The 19,701-nt window shown below is 40.5% G+C and overlaps 1 protein-coding gene across 2 annotated transcripts; it reads left to right on the top strand.

Annotated features, from left to right (window-relative positions):
* Nucleotides 1-1,069: 1,069 nt before the first annotated feature.
* Nucleotides 1,070-16,493, top strand: bnip3lb (BCL2 interacting protein 3 like b). 2 transcript variants are annotated; one of them, XM_034709821.1, is made up of 7 exons: nt 1,070-1,532; nt 1,622-1,717; nt 5,701-5,935; nt 8,405-8,483; nt 10,274-10,377; nt 11,355-11,504; nt 13,938-16,493. In XM_034709821.1, exons 2-7 carry the CDS (start codon nt 1,660-1,662, stop codon nt 13,984-13,986), a joined length of 675 nt encoding a protein of 224 aa, XP_034565712.1. In that variant the 5' UTR covers nt 1,070-1,532; nt 1,622-1,659; the 3' UTR covers nt 13,987-16,493. The 2 variants fall into 2 exon arrangements, with proteins under 2 accessions (XP_034565712.1, XP_034565711.1); XM_034709820.1 differs by having other exon boundaries at nt 1,086-1,717.
* Nucleotides 16,494-19,701: the final 3,208 nt, after the last annotated feature.

The following is a 19,701-nucleotide window of genomic DNA, read 5'->3' as shown; positions in this document are numbered from 1 at the left end:
TCCTTGTTATTGCCTGATTGTTGATGGGGTCTTATTAATACTATGCTTTCCTGTTATGCAGTGTGATGTGTGTTGATGCTTTTAGGCAACAGTATCAATCTATTACACTAAAGGTTGCACAACAGCTGGTAAGTTAATCACAAGACTTTAAAGATGCATGTGAATCAACAGTAATCGTTTTCATTCATTAGTCTCTCATAACCATATACTTGAAGTGCATGTTCATAACTCGTGGTGGAGGCCTGTGGTGCATTGATCCCAATGGTGATGTTCTTTATATGCGAGCTTCCTCAGCCTCTCTGAAAATGTTGGACTCGGTGTACCATGCTGCATTGCGGTTTGTTTCTGGTTTAGGTTTCCGCACACATCACTGTATCTTGTATGAGAAGGTAGGCTTGTCTTCCTTATACAACAGAAGAATGGAGTATTGGTATATCTTTCTTTATAAGGCCATACTCCAGGAGCTGCCGTCTTATTTATGCTCCTTATTGACTCCTAAAGTTGTCAGTGGCTGTCATCTTTGGTCCCATGGACAAATCATTTTTGTCACTCCTCGGACTTGCTCTGTCTTTGGTAAAAGTGCTTTTAATGTCTTTGCCATCTCTTCTTGGTTTGAGCTTCAGGGTCGCCCAAAACCGGATTGTTTAATTCGATTGGAGGATTTCAAAACTAGGATAAAGGATGATCTGATCAGCTTGTGCACATTTTTAGAGCTTAACATTGGTCATTTATAAATCAATGTAATACTTGTCACTGTATGTTTTGTCCTGTTCTATTTGTGAAACTTTTTATGCTGCTGTCTTGGCCAGGACTCCCTTGTAAAAGAGACTTTATATCTCAATGGGACTGTTCCTGGTAAAATAAAGGTTAAATAAAATGAAAATAAAAAATAACAATACAGGTTTTCAGACTGTAGTCATGTTCACCTGACATTCAATGTGAACATCTGGCTGCCAACTAGTCCTAGAACTAGTCATGGACATGCAAAACAAAACAGCTTCAGTGTGGCATGCTGGACTGAATGTTGAAATCAGCTCATGTGGTCTGTGGAAACTAGGAACTAGACTTTGGCACACCTCTGCCTCATGTCTGCGCTGTGTGCTGTGTACGTGGTCTCAGGCACGCTGTCTCTGACATGGAGAAAATGGGATGAACACCTAAAGTCATCCTTTATACAGTCTATGGTTATATCTCACAGTCTGAATTCATATTTCCAAATAAACAAGTCCTTCATGTTGCAGCTTGTTATTCTTCTCTCCCTCGTTATGTAATTCTCTCCTCCTCTCCCTCTTTGTTATCAACGGGACAGACTGACGTCAGCACCAGCTGCACGGAGGGGGGTCTGAGCAGATCCTGATCCCAGACCAGCTAACGGAGGCGAGTCTGAGCGGATCCTGATTCCAGACCAGCTAACGGAGGCGGGTCTGAGCGGATCCTGATTCCAGACCCAGTGTATGCTCCAGACCAGCTAACGGAGGGGAAACACACGGCTGATCCAGCCGCTCGCTGAGACCTGAGGCCCGTCAGAGTCTGTGAGTCTGTCTCACGTCTGAATGTGTGAGGAGGCAGAACGCGTTTTGCACTGACTTCAGCCTTTTATGCAACCCTTCCTGCTCACCAGGAACCACCAGGATCCACCAAGAACCACCAGGATCCACCATGTCCGACTCTGCTGAAACCTCTTCAACAGACAACCACGGAGACTCTGGGCTACACGGTGAGTTAAACGTCTCTGAAAGACTGGAGTAGAGCAGCTTTCACATTATTCTGTTTGTTAAAGGACACGTCTTTAATTATATGATACATTTAATCATTGAAAGAGTTTATTCACATATATTTATCTTGTTATTCACCGTGAAGCTACATTGGAGACGTAAGAACGCTATGTTCCGTGTTTATTGACAGTACAAGGACCAATCAGCTTCCGACATGTTTAAGTGACAGGAGAATCAGCCAATCAGCGGCCGAGGCGGAGCGTGGAGGCGGGTCTAAGAATTGTCAACAAGGCGAGATGGAAGCTGGCAGAGAACCATAGACTGAATAAAATACAGAAATCAAGACAGAGAACCATAGACTGTATAAAATACAGAAATTAAGGCAGAGGACCATAGACTGTATAAAACACAGAAATCAAGACATCAAGGCAGAACCATAGACTGTATAAAATACAGGAATCAAGGCACAACCATAGACTGTATAAAATGCAGAAATCAGGGCAGAACCATAGACTGTATAAAATGCAGAAATCAGGGCAGAACCATAGACTGTATGAAATACATTAATCAAGGGAGAACAGCACAAATGGAGCAAAACAAACTGACAGTTTACACATATCATGAACTGCTCCAATTTACTGTTAATCAAGTTTTGTTAATGAATTGTGATCCGGGTAGATATTCTATCTTTATCCTTTTATCTGCTACATGATCAGTCTCCGGTCTATAAGTATCCAATACATTCATTTTAAGAAATATCGTTTCAAATTGCTCATCTACTTCTCAATATAATATAAACATCACTTATATTTAGCAGATAGCACACTCTAACTCAACACATAAAATGAGCTGTGGGGACAATGTGTCACATTTTCAGTTGTTGAAATGGGAGAGGCTTCATAAAAAGTCCCTGGCTTGGATAAGCTGTAGGAGACGTAAACAAAGACATGTTTATTACACTGATCCAATGACTTGGGGGCCTCCTCGTTGAGCCGCTATGGTTACAGCACCATGAGGCCATGACTTTGCATGCTATTTATGGTATCAGTGATAAGGGGACAGACGTTATGGACATGAGAGAAGTGGGGACAGTGTAACAGCTCAGCCTGTGGTGTACTTGAGGGTTGGGTGGACTCTGTGCCCCCATGTCTGAATACATGCTGCTGAAGTGCCCTCTTGGATAGCCCCTATAGTGGATGAAACTTTGTTATATGCACTCTCTGCTGCTCTTTCAGTGGAAAAAAGTGGCTAAAACACGATAAAGTGCCTTCTGGATGACCTAGAGCACAAACTGTAATAAATCACCTCTAAGATGCCCTTCCAGTGGGTCAAACGTGATTTTGAACCCAGCTGTTAATTTATATATAATGTTAGGCTGTTATACAAGCTTTGAGTTAAGTTTTATACTCTAAAAATTCCTCTTTTTTTCAATTATCAGAATTCGAACACTTGATTATGTGTTTGAATTATATTAAAATACTCTTTTAAAATGACCCTGTGAAAAAGTAACAGATTAAATCTTACCAGAATGTCAGCATTGAGTAGAAATTAGCATTCTGTTTTAAAAATATGTATTAATCATTTGGTTTACCATCTTCACAATTCAATTTCCACCACAAATCTGTGAAAAAAACTCACCAGAATGCATGTTAGGGTTTAGAGGCTAACAGCATTTAAAAATTGCACATTGGCTTGTGGGTTGTAGTTAGGTTTATATCTTGTATTTGTGTATCATAAGGATCACAGTTAATTTCTCATTATCTTTCAGATCATTTTGCTTTTTTTAACAGTCCAACTATTTTTTTTTCTTACATATTATAGTTTGTGAGTTTGGTCATCATATTCCCTTAACAGGCAAAACATTCCAGAAAGACTGCAGAAGGGTCAGACATTTAATTTTGTGAAGGGCCCCATAATCCATTGCTATCACAACATTAACTCAACACCATTCTTAACATACCGTATGTTTGCACATGTCCGATATACTTGGATGTTACAAGTAGACCAGAGCCAGAGAATCTTCATGAAGTATAAACATTCAGAGCAGCTTTTATTGGTGCAGGACGTATTCCACTGTTTGCTGAGACACAGCTGAAGGGACAGTAAGACCTTGCACAAACCAGATGAAGAAGCCTGCGCTGTGGTCTGTTATCTGAGGCTGTGTTATTTTTGGCATTTCCTGGAGCTCCCACACCACTGTCATAAACATTTTTTCCTAATACCTCGGATCTTCAGGCAAGACGCATCCCCAGGGCTCCTCCCTCCAGCCTGAACCTCAGCATCAGTCGATCAAAAAGGGTCACATAATGTCTGCTTCCTCTAAACCCGTCCAACAGCTGATAACCCCTCTGTGCCCAGAATGTTCGGGAGCGTCAGAGCCGTGGTGGTTTTAGTCCATGAAGTGAAGACAATGGACTGTCCACTGTGGCTTGGCTCACAGACCGCCGTATAATCTGCAGGATGAGTGCGAGTGCTGAGTCGAGGCCCGTTTTGGAGGGGGAGGGGTCATGGTTTGGGTAGAGGGTATAACTGGCCTGATGCCTGTGAAATTCAGTCCCCTGAAAGCCCATGTGAACATGGTGTTTACTTACTGTTATGGGGTCATGTGACCTGTTTGGCATGTCTCCCTCTCTTTTATTATGATGAGGGCAGAACTAGTTTTACAAGGCTGCATAGCAAGGAAAGTGTTGCACTTTATTTTGGTCCAAAATACTTCCCAAGCAGCTCCCCTCTTTATTTTTGAACCTGGCTCTGTCATGTTGTGCCTCCTCAGCTGCCAGTCCATGCCCAGGCGCACGTACAAACAGGGCAGCATCATATATCATTGTCAAGGTCCACAAGAGACCACAGCACACACACAGGCTGGCATTTACAGCCCTTTCACCACACAGCAGTAAATAGAGCTTTACTGGGGAACTTCTTTGACTTATATGATCAGGCTGTCTGTCTCGTTGTCCCAGTCCAGCTTAGGATCGAAGAATCATTATGACAGTTCCTCATCCCCTTATCTTCCAGTGACTCTTTGACTGAGTTTGTTTTAAGGCTCAATGATTAACTTTTCAACCAAAGAGACTATTCCTGTGATGATAAACCAAGTGGACTAATACCTATTGAGAAGAACATCTGTCTTTTTCACAGAAGTAAACTTAACGGCAGAAAAATCACTGTTGTAATAAAATACTTAAAAGTATTTATGTATTACTAAGCTAAGACAGTGTCAGGGTTTAGTAAATGTGCATGTTTGCTCACTGGCCTGCTGTACCTAGACACAATAAAGTAACAAATGCATTATTTATGGTGTCCATGACAGATCAGTGAGTTTAATACGGGAAAATCTTATTGGATGATCTGCAATTACAACGCATATGTTTTTGAGACAAAGCTTCTGATGTTCCAATAAACAAAAAGGGAACTTCACTTGTGAGTCCACTGCACCAAAACACGAGAATAGATTAGCCGGGCGTTGTTACCTGCTGTCGTGGCAAAAGCAAAGTGTGAAATGTTTGTTTTATAGCAAATGGAGTCATGAACCAATCAGAGTAAACACTTGTAACAGTGATTTTATCAGTTACTGTAATCCTAAACCTGCTCTTTGATGCATATTAGACCCTGAACTAAGAGAGAAATTGACTTAAACGTATATCGACATGACTCCTCACTGGCACTGTCTTATCAGGAGATCATAAAACCTGTATCCAGATTTGCTTGAATAGAAAAAACTCTCAGAAAATGTATATAAAATTTGATTAAATCTAATATTTAAGTTGTCCTGTAGTCCTGCCATCCAGGTCTTGCAGATATGATTTTTTTAATAACTGGAATGTTAATTTTATTTGTAAGTGGACCATGGTGGACATGAGGTCTGGATTAAAATGATTTAAGCTGCTCTTAAAAACATAACTGTTTTGAAATATATGTAAATAATCAGACCAAACTCTGACAGAGGCGTGTGAATCTGAACTTGTGTGTTTGTTTCTTCTCTCAGGGTCTTGGGTGGAGTTAGAGATGAACAGAGCTGCGGCTGGTGGTCCAGCCCATTCATCCCCCACAGACGGCACAACCTCGGCCCTGTTGCCCCTCCCTCAGGTGGAGGAAGAGGAAGCCATAGTGGGGGGGCTGGAGCATGTCCCCTCTTCGTCCTCCATCCACAATGGAGACATGGAGAAGATTCTGCTGGATGCCCAGCACGAGTCGAGCCGCAGCAACTCCTCTTGCGACAGGTAAGAGGGACATGAAGCCTGCTGAAAGGTCCTAGAGAGCGTGAGAGAAAAAGTTTGGTGAATCCTGTTGTTGATGTGAAGAAGGAAGCTTACTTCGGTAGATGGCTGACCATCTTGTGGCTACATTCTCACTATGGGCTCCTAATTCGTCAGTGGTCAGGTTGCATTGCAGGTATTGTAACATCCTGCTTTTAACACAGGGGTAAAATGTGCTGAATACAAAAAGTAAGCATCTCAGGTTTTGCTGTAGTGGTTTTGATCCAAATCACCTAGTCTAACAGTCTATCATGAATCTGAGAGTGTTGAATTAAAGTGTTAAAATTGAATTAGGAACTTTCATTCAATGCATTCATGCAAGTTGCCTCATATAACTTGGAAGGCTAGCTGACCTGATCGCTGCTTATCTGCTGAAAGCTCAAAAAAGGGTTTTTGTTTTCTTTAAGAGGATTTAAAAATAGATCATTTAGCTCCTAAAATCACCCCATCCGTCAGGGGGGGGGGCTTCTTGTTCATTATTATAATCTTATCATATTGAGTCAGCAGTGACACTGACTCCACTGCTGCTCAGGACCTGAATTAGCTTCTGAAAACTGAATGATGTCATCCCGCCTCTCTTTTTATCAAGCATGTTAGAAAATCCTGACCTTGCAACTCCCGGTCACGTCACAAGCTTGTGTTTAATGTTTGTGATAAAAAAGAGCTTATCAAAGAGCCAGTCAGCTGTCAGTGAGTCACCTGAGGATGTTTAGAAATACTCAGGCCAAAAACAGTGTCAACAAGCAGCTTTGATATAAGGAGGAACACAAACATTAACACAGTGCAACTGTCTTTACACTTTTAGGACAGTCAAGGTGTCCTATTGCACTGAGGTAATAAGTGTACTTCACTTGTCCTTACGAGACACACAGTGGTCTACCTGCTGGTAATAAGAGCAAATGTCCCTCTCTACCCGGGTGAGGTATGTAACACCAAGTGAGGCAGCAAGGCAGCTTTTCATATTTACAACTGAAGCAACACTTAATAAATGCCAGAACAGAAGTATCAGAATTCACTTTATGGAGAAATATCCATAAAACTGAAACAACAAAACTATTTCCATTTAGTAATTTTTTATATCATCTGATTGAATAATTTAGAATAAATACAGCAGGGAGCATCACATCTTACTCAAACAAACACAACGCATGCAGAGAAGAATGTATTCAACTCAAGGGAAGCATTAATACGTGAGACGGAGTGCTAATACCAGAGCTGCATGTTTAAATGTGTTATTTAATTTATGAATAACTTAACTGAATTGACTGTTTTATTTAATGAGGGATAAATTGCTTTCTCTATTAAATGTCAGGAAATAGATCCTAATGCCTGTGCAGGTTCATAGAGCACATTATGCTCTTTTGAATGCATCTTTCGATTTTGTGTCTGAAACAAGCGGCGACATCTGGCCTCGAAAGTGAAGCAAATGCAGAAGCTTTAAAAACTGCAGTTCCTCGAGTGTCCACATGAGGCTGGCTCTGGAAGTAACAGAAACCACAAACACACCAATCCAAAGAGACGATCTTTACAGCAGAAATGAACATGTTTACAGCCTGGTTGATAAAACGAGTGTAGTGTAGTCTGGATAGCTCATTTCTCGATCTGTACGGCGGGTACATTTTTTCATAATGTGGCAATTTCAAAGATATTAAGATTACGAGTTTTCCATCGTGAGAGGCACAGCTGACTTGACTGACAGGCGGGAACACTGTTGCTGTTCGCGGGGAGGATCAAATCCCACCTCACACTAACTCAACAGCAGTTATGTTGAGTCAGTATTTCAAATATGGCTCCCGCCGATGATGGCTTCAAAGCAGCTTTTCAGAAACCGATGGGTGACGTTAAGGATACTATGTCCATTATTTAGAGTGTATGGTCTGAAACCTGAAGTGCTACACAAAAAATACTGTCATACTTTTTCAAATTACTAAGAACAGCTGTTTGATTTTATAGCTATGAGGTTAAGTGGCTGCCATGGCCGTTTAGCAAGTCCCTCAAGAGGAGTTTGTGTCGATACTGTAGACAAGTATTATTAAGTAAAGTACCGGTTAACATTATGTTGTTTATTTGATGTTGTGATTTTTCTGTCTTAGTTTCAGTCTGAAGATGACGTATGTTTGGCTCATCCATGTATCAGTATAGTGCTGACCGCCCCCCCACTGGTGTTCACAAAGGGCAGAAAGAGAAGCTGTGAAGGTTATTTAACTCTCTAAAGCGCATTACAGTCTCGTCCTTTGAGAAATGTTTGAGGTGCTTCATCACATGATGATGCGAACAACTTAAAGTCAGTCAGACACAATCAACTGTTGGACATTTTCCCATGATAGACAGTCAGTAAATCAAACATGTAGGATTCAGGATCATATGAGGCTCATAAGGAGTCATGAGTTCATGGAAAGGCCTCTGATTTGTCATTATTGACTTTTCCCACAGCCCTCCACGGCCTCACAGCCCCCAGGATGACGGACAGATCATCTTTGACGTGGACCTGAGCAGCAGAAGAGACAGCCAAGTAAGAGCTCCAGTTCTTCTCTCAGGTCTATACATTAATCTATCGCCATCCCAACCTCAACAGCTGCAAAATCTCACTTGGCCTGAAGAATTTGAGTCTGTTTCTGTGTTTGTATAAAGTCCTCCAGATATGCTCCAAGCACACAGAGTTTAAATCTTTGAACATTTCCACAGACGAGGAAGAAGAGTAGCTTCCTTGTTGAAACATTGAGTACAGATTTATGGAATATTAACAGAAGTATGATGTAGTTTTAGAGGAGTTATTTACATTTCTGTTAACCATTTACATTAGATGACTATAAATCTTGTATTTTTTGTCTGCTTTTGCGCATTGCAAACTGTCTCATTGATAACTTCTTGTATATGACTTTCCAAGTATTTCGTTTATCTATATGCGACCAATTTGCTGTGATATTTAGATGTGTAATATACTTAACCTTTCAGGTTTTAATGGCATGAAGCTTTTGTGCTATTATTTTTTTTAAAGTTATGTTTCTGGGCTTATTTTGCCCAAGCAGAAACCTCCAGTCTAAAAATATGAGGCCAATGTGGCAGTTCATCGAGTGTCCGCTTGAGGCTGGCTCTGGAAGTACCGGAAACCACATACACACCCATTCAAAAAAGACGAGCCTGGCTCAAAAGACGAGTGTAGTCTGGATAGCTCATTTCTCGATTGGCACGCACTGTGCGGGGGGAATATTTTCTAATGCAGCAATTTCAAAGATATTAAGATTACAAGTCTTCCAATGAGAGGCACAGCTGACTTGATTGACAGGCAGGAACACTGTAGCTGTTGGCTATGAGGCTTAAAGCCCTCCTCTTTACGTCACACTCGCTCGACAGCAGTTATGTTGAATTCAACATTTCAAATATGGGTGCCGCCCCAGATTGGCTTCAAAACAGCGCTTCAGAAACAGATGAGTGACGTCACGGATACTACGTCCATTATTTACACAGTCTATGGTTTTGCTCCTTTATTGAAAGGACAGCTGAAGAGAGACAGGAAATGTAAGGACTAGAAAGTGGGAGGAGACTTGCTGCAAAGGGTGATGGCTTGAAGATTCAACCATAATTTGGCACTTCTCACATAATTAGCTGAAAGAAAGAAAAACAGACTCTTTGTAAAGGTCTTTCATTTTTTGAAAACCCTTCTTTTTTCGGGTCTCTTACGTCTTTGTTAGTCCTCAAACAATGGTTTTACACAACCAGGGGTGTGTCCAGAACTTTTTGACTGGGGTGGCCCAACTGAGGCTCTCAGACAGGAAGGGGTGGCCAGTGCATTTACAAATAAATAACAATTATCCTTTCTGTCTTCACAACCTACTTTCATTAAAGTATTAAACAGTTGTTATATTCCCTTTGACTTAAAAAAAAAAACATGACAAAGTGGCATACACCTTCTAAGCTTAATTCTTTAAAGACTTACAAAATATGTTTTTTCCAAGTCACATTTGAGGTCACTAATAAAGAAATCTACTGTCAGCCTTTTAACTCATCCCAAATTATAGATTTTAACTTAAACCCCACCTCTGACAAGGCAAACAGCCAATCCTAGTTTAGGATTTTGGGGTGGCCCCTGGGGTGGCCAATTGGATTTCAAGGGGTGCCAGTGCCACCCTTGGCCACCCCTCTGGACATGCCACTGTACACAACAGGATGAGTCTCTGTAAACACATATTCAACAGTGGACAGAACAAGTCTTGATTGTCTTGAAAGAATGGTCATCACAGGTGTAAAGCCTGATGCCGGAGGTTGTTGACTTACTCTCTGATTTTGTTTTTGTCTCCACAGTCAGAAGAGGATGCCTTAGACAAGGAGAGGGATATGGACATCCTGATGAAGGACGCAGACTGGGTTGCTGACTGGTCTAGTCGACCGGAAAACATTCCCCCCAAGTAAGTCTGGACTCAGTAAACATCAAGCTTGCTTTCCCATGGCAACCGCACACACAGCTGCTTGTTCTTTTCTGAGTAAGTGGTTAGTCATTCTGGAAATAGGGATGGTCCAAAGCACAAATATAAAGCCAGCTGTCTGAAACTGTAAAAAAACTGTTGATACTGATGTCATTTTTTAAGTTTAGAAATTAATTTAAATAACTTTGCTGTGCAGTTCATCTCTTATTGTCAGATCTTATGTTTGACAAATTCAGATGTTTCTGTAATTAGTACAATTGTAGCTTGTACACAATCACATGTCCTCATACAGTCGTAGTGAACCTGTTGTCCTTTTGTGAGTAATGCTCCAATGAAGTGTCTTTTTCGTATCCTGACTCTGTCTTTGTTTGAAACTATTCAAAATCAAATGAAAGATCCGGCCGACCTCTCCAAACCCACAGCTCTTTGAAAATCTGCTTACCAAGAGTTACCAGCATTAACATTGATCTGACGTGTTTTCCCAATTAATGACATTATTTCCAGCTGAGATATTCACAGCATGATTCCTGGAATAAAGACAGGCTCCTTCTCTCTTTTCTTCGTACGCTGGTCTTGTAATGATCCCTGAATTATGTTCTCAAATTAAGAATGGGAATCCCATCAGAGCCTCCAAAGAAGCCCAAAGTCAATATTGGAAGCTAAGAGTTCAATCCAGCTCTTGTAGCTGGTGTATTGATGGCTGCCTTGAAAACTGCTCCAGGGTTGCAGTAAATGATTAGTTTTGAATAAACAGTAATTATCCATCACAGTTCCCCGTGGTGAGATGTCCTCAAATTGCTGCCTCAGTCAGTCAAACTGTTGCCCCAAACTCAAAGGTTTTAGATGTACAATGATTGAAAACAAAACACATGTGAGTGACTTAACCATTTGACGTTTGAGGGTAGTATTTCCCTTGGTCTAGTGTTGTGCTGTGTTTTAACATGACTTTCTTTTTGTAGGGAGTTTCATTTCCGTCACCCTCGGCGCTCAGTAACACTCAGCATGAGGAAGACCGGAGCGATGAAGAAAGGAGGCATCTTCTCTGCTGAGTTCCTCAAAGTCTTCATCCCCTCGCTGCTACTATCACACATCCTCGCCCTGGGGCTGGGGTAAGGAGAAACACCACAGATCACTCAATGAATGACCTGTGTGGACTTTTTGAAGCTTGAACTTACATCAATGCCTTCATACTGAAAATCTATTTCTCTTATCAAAACAGTACAGACAGTCTTTGTTGTCAGAACTCAATCGCTTCACTGCTGTAACTGGTCACTGAAGCCTGAACTTGTATTACCCAGTAGGGGGAGCCATACATCCGCTGTCAGCTTTTTCCTTCCCTTCTTATCAGTCTGATAAACATGTAGAGCAGCTGCTGACTGAGGGGCTGCACACCTGCTGTCTCACAGCGAGCTCAGAATCTCCCAGGAGCACTTTTGTGTTGTGATACCACAAGTTTCCTTAATCCCTGCTCCTCAATCAGATAATGTTCCCCTGATGAAACCTCCAACACCTCTTGTACGTGATGCAGTGTGCAATAAGACTCATTAACAAACCTTGAGCAAATCACAACATCTCTGTCGGCCTCTCTGGGGTTTCTTTGGCTACATAATAAGTTACTGTGGTGTTCTCACTGAACCAGAAGTGTTGTTTATGGGGAGCCTAATTAGAAAAGAGACTTTAGTATTCACTGGTGTTTTTATGTTTTATCTTTTAGAGCCCTCTTTGTGTTCAAAATGTTGTTTACCTATCAGTCTATAGTGCCTTAGGGGCTTTGTTTTTTTAGTTTATATGTTTAGAAAATCAATTTGATTTATTGTAATGGGCCAAGCCTAGACACAACCAGGGGTGTAAGAAAACTGATCCACTAAAATATGGCAATCATGATGTGATTCTGTGTCAGTTCTTTAAAGCACTGTATCGATATTTTACATAGTCTACATGCTGCCAACAAGCGGTTTCGTGTTGTGTCTAAGCCTCTGACCGCTTGTTGGCAGCAGACACTCAGCTAGTTGACTCTCCCCCTCCTTCCAGTCTGCAAGTGAAGCTTTAATATGAAATTCACCAATTTAGTGGTTTAAACATGGTGAAGGGATTCATTTTATGAAAGCATCATTTAGTAATTTAACAATAATATGTTACATACTTTTTCCAGGTGTGTTTAGGAAACTCAAACAAGCAAATATGTTAGCTTGTGTGAACGTAGACACTGTAAAAAAAAAAAAAAGAAGCTGATTAACAGCTTATCAGCCTTGCTAACATCAGTGTGTTATTGTCAAGCGTCAATCTCTGGTCTAAAAATATGAGTCCAATGTGGAAGTGCTTAAAACTGCAGTTCATCAAGGATACGCTTGAGTCTGGCTCCAGAAGTACCAGAAACCACATACACACCAATTCAAAGAAGCCGATCTTTACAGCAGAAATAAACATGTTTACAGCCTGGTACAAAAGACGAGTGTAGTCTGGATAGATCATTTCTTGATCGGCACACACTGTACGGGGGTGAATTTATTTCTAATGCAGCAATTTCAAAGATATTAAGATTACATGTTTTCTAATGAGAGGCACAGCTGACTTAAATGACAGGCGGGAACACCGTAGCTGTTGGCGAGGAGGCTCAAAGCCCGCCTCTTTACGTCACAATCACTCGACAGCAACAATATGGCTGCTGCCGCCGACTGGCCTCAAAACAGCGCTTCAGAAACAGAGGGGTGATGTCACGGATACTACGTCCATCATTTATACAGTATCTCTTACTTGTTTGCATATCAATAACTGTTTTCATAGCTGACATGTAGACGGTACATCAGCACCAACAGCACAGGTGTAAGACATGCCATTGATGATGAATACCCTCAGGTCCAGATTTGGTGTACGTACTTGTTAAATTGAGCAGCTTTCTGGTAACATATCCATCATTGAGTCCTAACTTTCATCTTTGCTTCTCCTATGTAAAGTCAAAGGGTGAAAGGTCATCACAATCCTTTTACTAATGGAATATACTCATCACATTCACATGCTGCAACTCCAGAAATATCTGCATAGAAATACAGAACCTGTAGGCAAAGATAGAAGAGAAGATTTCTGCTGTTTGATTTTGTTTTCAGAATAGTATTGCCTAATCACGTGGAGGAGAAATGTATGCAGGGAAAACTATCCATTTGAACAAATGTGAACACCCAGGTTTTATTGCCCTCATTGAACCCATCAGCAGTCATCTGAGGAGGACTTGGCTTTGTTTTTCGCCATGTAAACTTACATCCCCATACGAAAATGCCCGCTACAACAGCCTGGTTGTTGTTGTTGTCTCTCATCTTCAACTCTGTTCCCACATATCAAGTTACTTCTCTGACTGTAAACAATCATCGTTTTATTTATAAAACAAATTATTGGTATCTATCCAAATAAATACCAGGAGATATAAAGGAAGCCCCTGATATCCAACTCTCAGCTGCTAATCTGTCTTAGGATGGTATCTGTTAGCTTCTGAGATTGGATGATGGGTATTGTTTATTTCATTTCTTTCTGTCTACCTTCCTCAACAGTGTCTACATTGGAAAGAGGTTGACCACGCCCCCTGCTAGCTCTTTCTGAACCTGAAACTGAAGAAAAGTGCCTGAGAAGTGGCCAAGAGTCGTCTGAGAAAGTTTTTACTCTTACAAGAAGAACGCCGTCTCTCCTCCCTCTACCCCGCCTGCCTCCTGTTCCCCTCCTGAGATATGACATGTTCTCAGGAGAAAAGCATCTACCCACCCTCCCTCCCTCCCCTCCTTCCCCACCCTTTTCTTCTTGATCTCTGTTCTCTGACTGTCTGTAGATATTCCCCCTCTCCTCCCCTGTATCTTTCACTCATTTTTAAAAAGCTTTTCAAAGAAACAATAAGGTCATATTTCCCGTTCCCTCAGAGATTGGGTTCAAACGTTTATCAGTGGTGAGTTTTTCAGGCAAAGTCACAGCATCATACCAAACTCTTCTTCCCTTCTACACATGCTGTCCCAGTTCTCTTCTCATGATGTGACAACAAGGGGGGACTGCCCAGTTTTAGAACTGACCACAGATTGTGCCACCTTAATGAGTAGCCCAACACCCAATCTCCAAAAGGGTTTGACTGAGTTCAGAGTGGGCTACATTAACTGAAAATCATGCCTTTTTGAAAATACCCGTTTTGTTAATTTTCTTCTGCTTATATTGTTTTTTTTATTTATTTTCAAACAGTGGTGGTTTATTGAGAAGTTGTAATGATGGAAAAAGTTACCACAGTGGCCATCCAGAACCACAAGCACTCATAAGTAACTCTGGGGGGGTCTGCCCAAGCAGAGATTCCTAATCCTGTGACACGTTTTCACCTTTTGAAAACTACGATTATAAACCGATTCATGAACTGGAAACAGGAGTGTTGGTGTGAGTTGTGTACACAGGCAGTGTGTCCCTCTCAGTGTGTACACCAGCAGTATTTTGTGGTTTGGTTTTGGGTAACGGCGCTGTATGGTCTGAAAAGGTTGAGTCGTCTGTCCAGTCCAGTGTCTGTGTCATCTTTTCAGTGAGCCACCTGGTTTGACTGCAACATATCAAAGAGACTCATCAGTTCCCACTTCTCTTAACTCAAGATTGGGCTGGATATAACCTGGTTTTCTACTGAGTATTCCATTTTTTGTAAATTTAAAGAAAACTGAACCAAAAAAGCTTAAAAGAGATAGAAGACTGAAGATTTTAATTTAAAAGAACCTTCTTTGTATTGATGTTTATAATAAGAGTGGATGGGTGATTTAATTTTAAAAGTGCCATGAAGAATTCAAATCAAAATTAAATTTGAATTAAATCTTTCTTTCAGGATATTATTTGGACTGCTAGGATTGTATTGTCATGAAAAAATTGTCCAGTGTTAGCCAGCCCTTCTTTCTAACACTCCCTACTAAAGGTCTACAAAACAACCGCGTTAAGTTCACCAAGCTGCAAATGAAGGGAACTGATTTCTTGAGTGTACACAAGCAGGTGATCCTCACTCTGACTTCTGCTCAAATGACACTGCAGATGTGTAGCAACTTGTGAACGATGGACAGGAGATGTGTTTTTACCTGAAAGGTTCTACTTCACGAGGAATAGGTACTTGGCTAATGTGTTCAATAAGGTCATTAGCTGGTGGAAAGCTTGTTGTAAGATATTAGCTTCAGAGCAGTATCTCTGAGGTTGGGCTGATTAGTTTGGACTGAAATGGCGATACCAGGGTCAAATAATATTTTTTTATATTATTTTACAAGATGTTCAAATCCTATCAAATGTGTGTTCCCCAAAAGATGTGTTTTTAATTTTGCTGGACACACAAGGATGTTTTTGGGTGACTTAAGTTTCCCTAAGCAGAGGCAACTGATCACTGCATTTTAGTAATTCAGGAGAAAATGAGGTCTTGACTTCTCTGTTGACAGAAGTGCAGGTTTTTTACATCATGGGCGTATTTTAAAGGTGATATAGTCTGGAAGGCCATAGATGCTTTGAAAACATATGAAATTATTGTATGGTTTAAATGATAAAATTAATCTTCATCACAACCTAAAACATATTTCCTGCTGTTAACAGCTACATTAGTAAAATTCTAAATCCCCCTCTAGAAGTACTAAACATTTGATTCAGCGTATCCTCTCAAACTTTCTCTTTATAGGCTCAGGAGCGATGAGAAGTGATTGTAGTGTAGCCTCAGCTGCAACCACAGAGGTACTGCTCTGTTGTTTTGTGCCACATACACGTCTCTACCTGTCTTTGAACATGCAGCATTTGACAGTGATGTTTTGGACTGTTCTTTCATGTTTGGTTTGTTTTAAGTTGTCTTGTGTGTTTTTTCCTGATGTTGCAAAAAGATTGTGAACGCACAGAGTGGAAGTCGAGTTTGACACTGAGGGTGTTTCATAGTGTTAAAAGTACAACCCCCTATTGATGATGGCAGGGCCTGTGAATAGGAAAGGAAGTTAATGACAGAGATTTCCTTCAGACTGAGACAGTCCAACAGTAGTTATTGTAATTATACATTTGCTTTGATTTTTCTTTTTCCCTCTACATTGGAAAAGTCGATGAACATTTTGTCATTAAAGATTACCTGAATGAAGCTATTCACTGTGTGGACCTCTTACATTTTTACTGAGGTAATGACTGTGTTTGTTACTCACAGGAAACCTCTAGTCTGTCACCTCCAGTCAGTCACTGTTGTGAGTACTTTAACATGATTGGTAACACATTTAGAGACATGACTGTGCAATGACATACACCAGGAGTATGAAGGATCTAATGATGCCAAATGCTGATCTAACACCAAATGTAATGACCTCTTTAGTACCTCTTCCTGTAATTCTGAACATACAGTCCACAGAAGCCCAGTTTTATTGTCTCTCCACCCATGTTACTAAAAAGCCATTTTTCATGTATTTTCCTGTTTGATTAATGCTTAGTTATAAATGATGAAAGGTTTAAGAGGCTAGGAAAGTGTCCTACAACGCTTCACGCTTCAGTACTTTTTATTCACTGCCATGAAACTGACAGAGGCAATCAAACCTTAAAATCTAACCTACCACTAGTGGTGGAGAGTAACTAAGTACATTTACTTGAATTCTGTACTTAAGTACATTTTTTGAGTATCTGTACTATACTTGAGTATTATTTTTTTGGGGGAACTTATTACTTTAACTACATTTAAAGACAAATATACTTTTGACTCCACTACGTTTCTATCAGTGCTCTAGTTACTCACTACTTTAGCTTTGAAGTCAGCTGATGAATTTTCTTTTCTGAAATCAGATCCCAAAGACCGTAAACTGTTGGTGTATACTTGTGTTTGGTTTGTCTCAGTGGTGTAGCCGTGCCTCGGTTGAGCATAGATCAAACACTCTTTGGATCAGTGCGTTCATTTAGTCGTGGTGATGATGGCTATGACTGTGAAGGATGATGATTCTCTACATGAGCACCACAGCCATATTTTAAACCCACATTTGAGGTTTTGGAATAAAGAATGATTGTTTGTATTGTTGTAAATCTCTGATCTGTTTACCACACAAACTTAATCACAGCTTACAAAACATCACCATCTAACCTTAGAAAGCATGTGAAGGTCTGTAGCTAACACACTGCTTTGATTCCAGATGTACATTTGAAACTTGTCTGTGCTTGTAGTAACTTAGTTTATATTTCATGGTAGACTTTTTAGATATGAAATCATGTTTCTAGATAAACAGAACGGAGCAGAATGTACACCCATGCATTCTTGACTGCACTCATGCTTTGTGAAAATACGGATAGAGATATTTTAAAAAGTACTTTGAATACTTCAGTATTTTTAAAAGCAAGTATTCCAGGACTTTAACTCAAGTTATAATCCGACTGAACAACTTTCACTTGTATTAGAGTAATGTTTAACTAGGAGGATCTATACTTTGAGTAAGTAATGAAGCTGTGTACTTTATCCACCACTGCCTACCAATGCTGCCACAAAGGTCCTCAAAGTTAACAGAGACATGAAGACTAAACATTTAAAATACCCTAACATTGTTTAAACTTCAACTGCCCATACAGGGTGTGAATTTAAACGTACATCGGTGAATGAATTGAGAGTTTCTCTGTTTTTCTCCTCCTTGGATCTAGCTGGCCGATTCCCTACACTGCTGTCACAGACAACATATATTTTTGGACGTGATTCAAGTCCAGCATCAGCAGAAGCTTTGCGTATGCCTTGTATATTGCCACACACAGCCGAGAAGTATTCCCCGGAGCCCTTGTTGACTGCTTCAGTATGAAGATACTCTGATCTTTTTGGAGTTTAAAGGCAGCAGAGGTGAGTAGAAGCTTGGTAAAATGTGTTCATTAGTAAGCTGAGATGCTTATAACGGCTTATATGACGAGCTAAGTGGTGTAAAGGACAGCACATGTAAGGCTGAGATTGTTTACCATCTCTTTAACTCCTCCGATCCTCAGTTGCCCTGCTGTAACAAACATGTTTGTTTGTCGGCTGTTTATAGCCCTCCTGTCAAATCTAACATTTCAAAGGTGTCAAGTTCCTCTTCCAAGAACTTCTGCCAACACACATTTTACCCACAGTGACCCGGATGTCTGACCTGCTTGAAACCAGAGTGTAGGTAGACCTGAGGGTGCTGTCCTGGTGAGGTCTCTGTCACATGATACAACAATAAGTCTGATGTAAAGACCTGACCAGAGAAGCACTGCACTCCAGTGGTGGACACTCTGCAGTGCTGACATCTACTGACTTTAATGATTACCTACGATTAAAGTGAAGTGTCATTAAATACCCTGCAGCTTATAAGTGACCACAAGATGTTTCAGCCTCTTTTCTCTATATTATCTTTGTTTGTCATTTGGTTCCATTTGTTTTTATAGCACTTCGTTCAGTAATGTTTGCAACAACCAGACAAGTTTCTCCATCACAAAGCCCTACAGGATTCATTTGTTAGAGGTTCTTTACAGCACACAAGGTGCATACATGTGCATAACTATATACCTGTAGAGGTCCATGAATACAGAATCACCTGCACATTTACAATACAAATATTCAAGTCTCTGAACTAAAAGAAACCCATCCTCCCCAGCCCATCTCAGCAGCAGAAATTAACCCACACAAGTGTGGAAATACAGCAATGAGGAAAGATATTAAGACACCTGCAGATCTCTAACGTGTGATAGAAAGGGTTGTTAAAAGGTTGGGTGTTAATCATTGCCTACAGCCTGTGTGCTAAACTTGTATGTCTGGGTGAAGGTTTCAGCTACATATTTGTAATACTAGAGTGGTAGGCTAACCATTTATCCTGATGCAGGCTGGATAAAGCAAACTTCTATGTTAAACTTATCATCTGAACTTCTTAATTACGGTTTATGACTTCTCAAAGTGGCTAAATGAAACTAGAAAGATTTAGTCTTAGATATGACGCCAACCTTGATTTTCTAATTTAAAGACAGATGCATCCATGAAAATAGAAACCATGGGGTGTTATTGACAGCAGCACATTAACTTGTATATAAGAAACAGTTTAAAATACACAATAAGGGGAATCCAAAAATACATGAAGAATATGCAATGACTTTGGAGACAGCCCCACCTTATGTTCAGCTGAGGTTCATGCAGCAAGTACAATAGATGAAGACATCAAGACTTTATAGATATTAAATTAGAAGAGACAGAAAGAATAAAAAAAGGCAACAGTTGTGTCAGTGACGTATTATGTCAGTGTGTGCAGTATAGATCAGTTAACAATAACTGATCTGAGCGCCCCCCCCCTCTTTCCTCGTCAATAATGCCTCCACCAGTCCTCCTCCATC

Source organism: Notolabrus celidotus, chromosome 19, assembly GCF_009762535.1.
Source record: "Notolabrus celidotus isolate fNotCel1 chromosome 19, fNotCel1.pri, whole genome shotgun sequence".
NCBI classification, from domain to species: Eukaryota; Metazoa; Chordata; class Actinopteri; order Labriformes; family Labridae; genus Notolabrus; species Notolabrus celidotus.
This window is presented reverse-complemented; position numbering and strand designations above follow the sequence as displayed.

What these genes read in the sequence shown, in the direction of transcription:
- bnip3lb (XM_034709821.1), top strand. Translation starts at nt 1,660, where the DNA reads ATGTCCGACTCTGCTGAAACCTCTTCAACAGACAACCACGGAGACTCT. An exon ending in CGGAGACTCTGGGCTACACG is followed by an intron (nt 1,718 to 5,700) that starts GTGAGTTAAACG and finishes TTCTTCTCTCAG; the next exon opens with GGTCTTGGGTGGAGTTAGAG. An exon ending in GCAGCAGAAGAGACAGCCAA is followed by an intron (nt 8,484 to 10,273) that starts GTAAGAGCTCCA and finishes TTGTCTCCACAG; the next exon opens with TCAGAAGAGGATGCCTTAGA.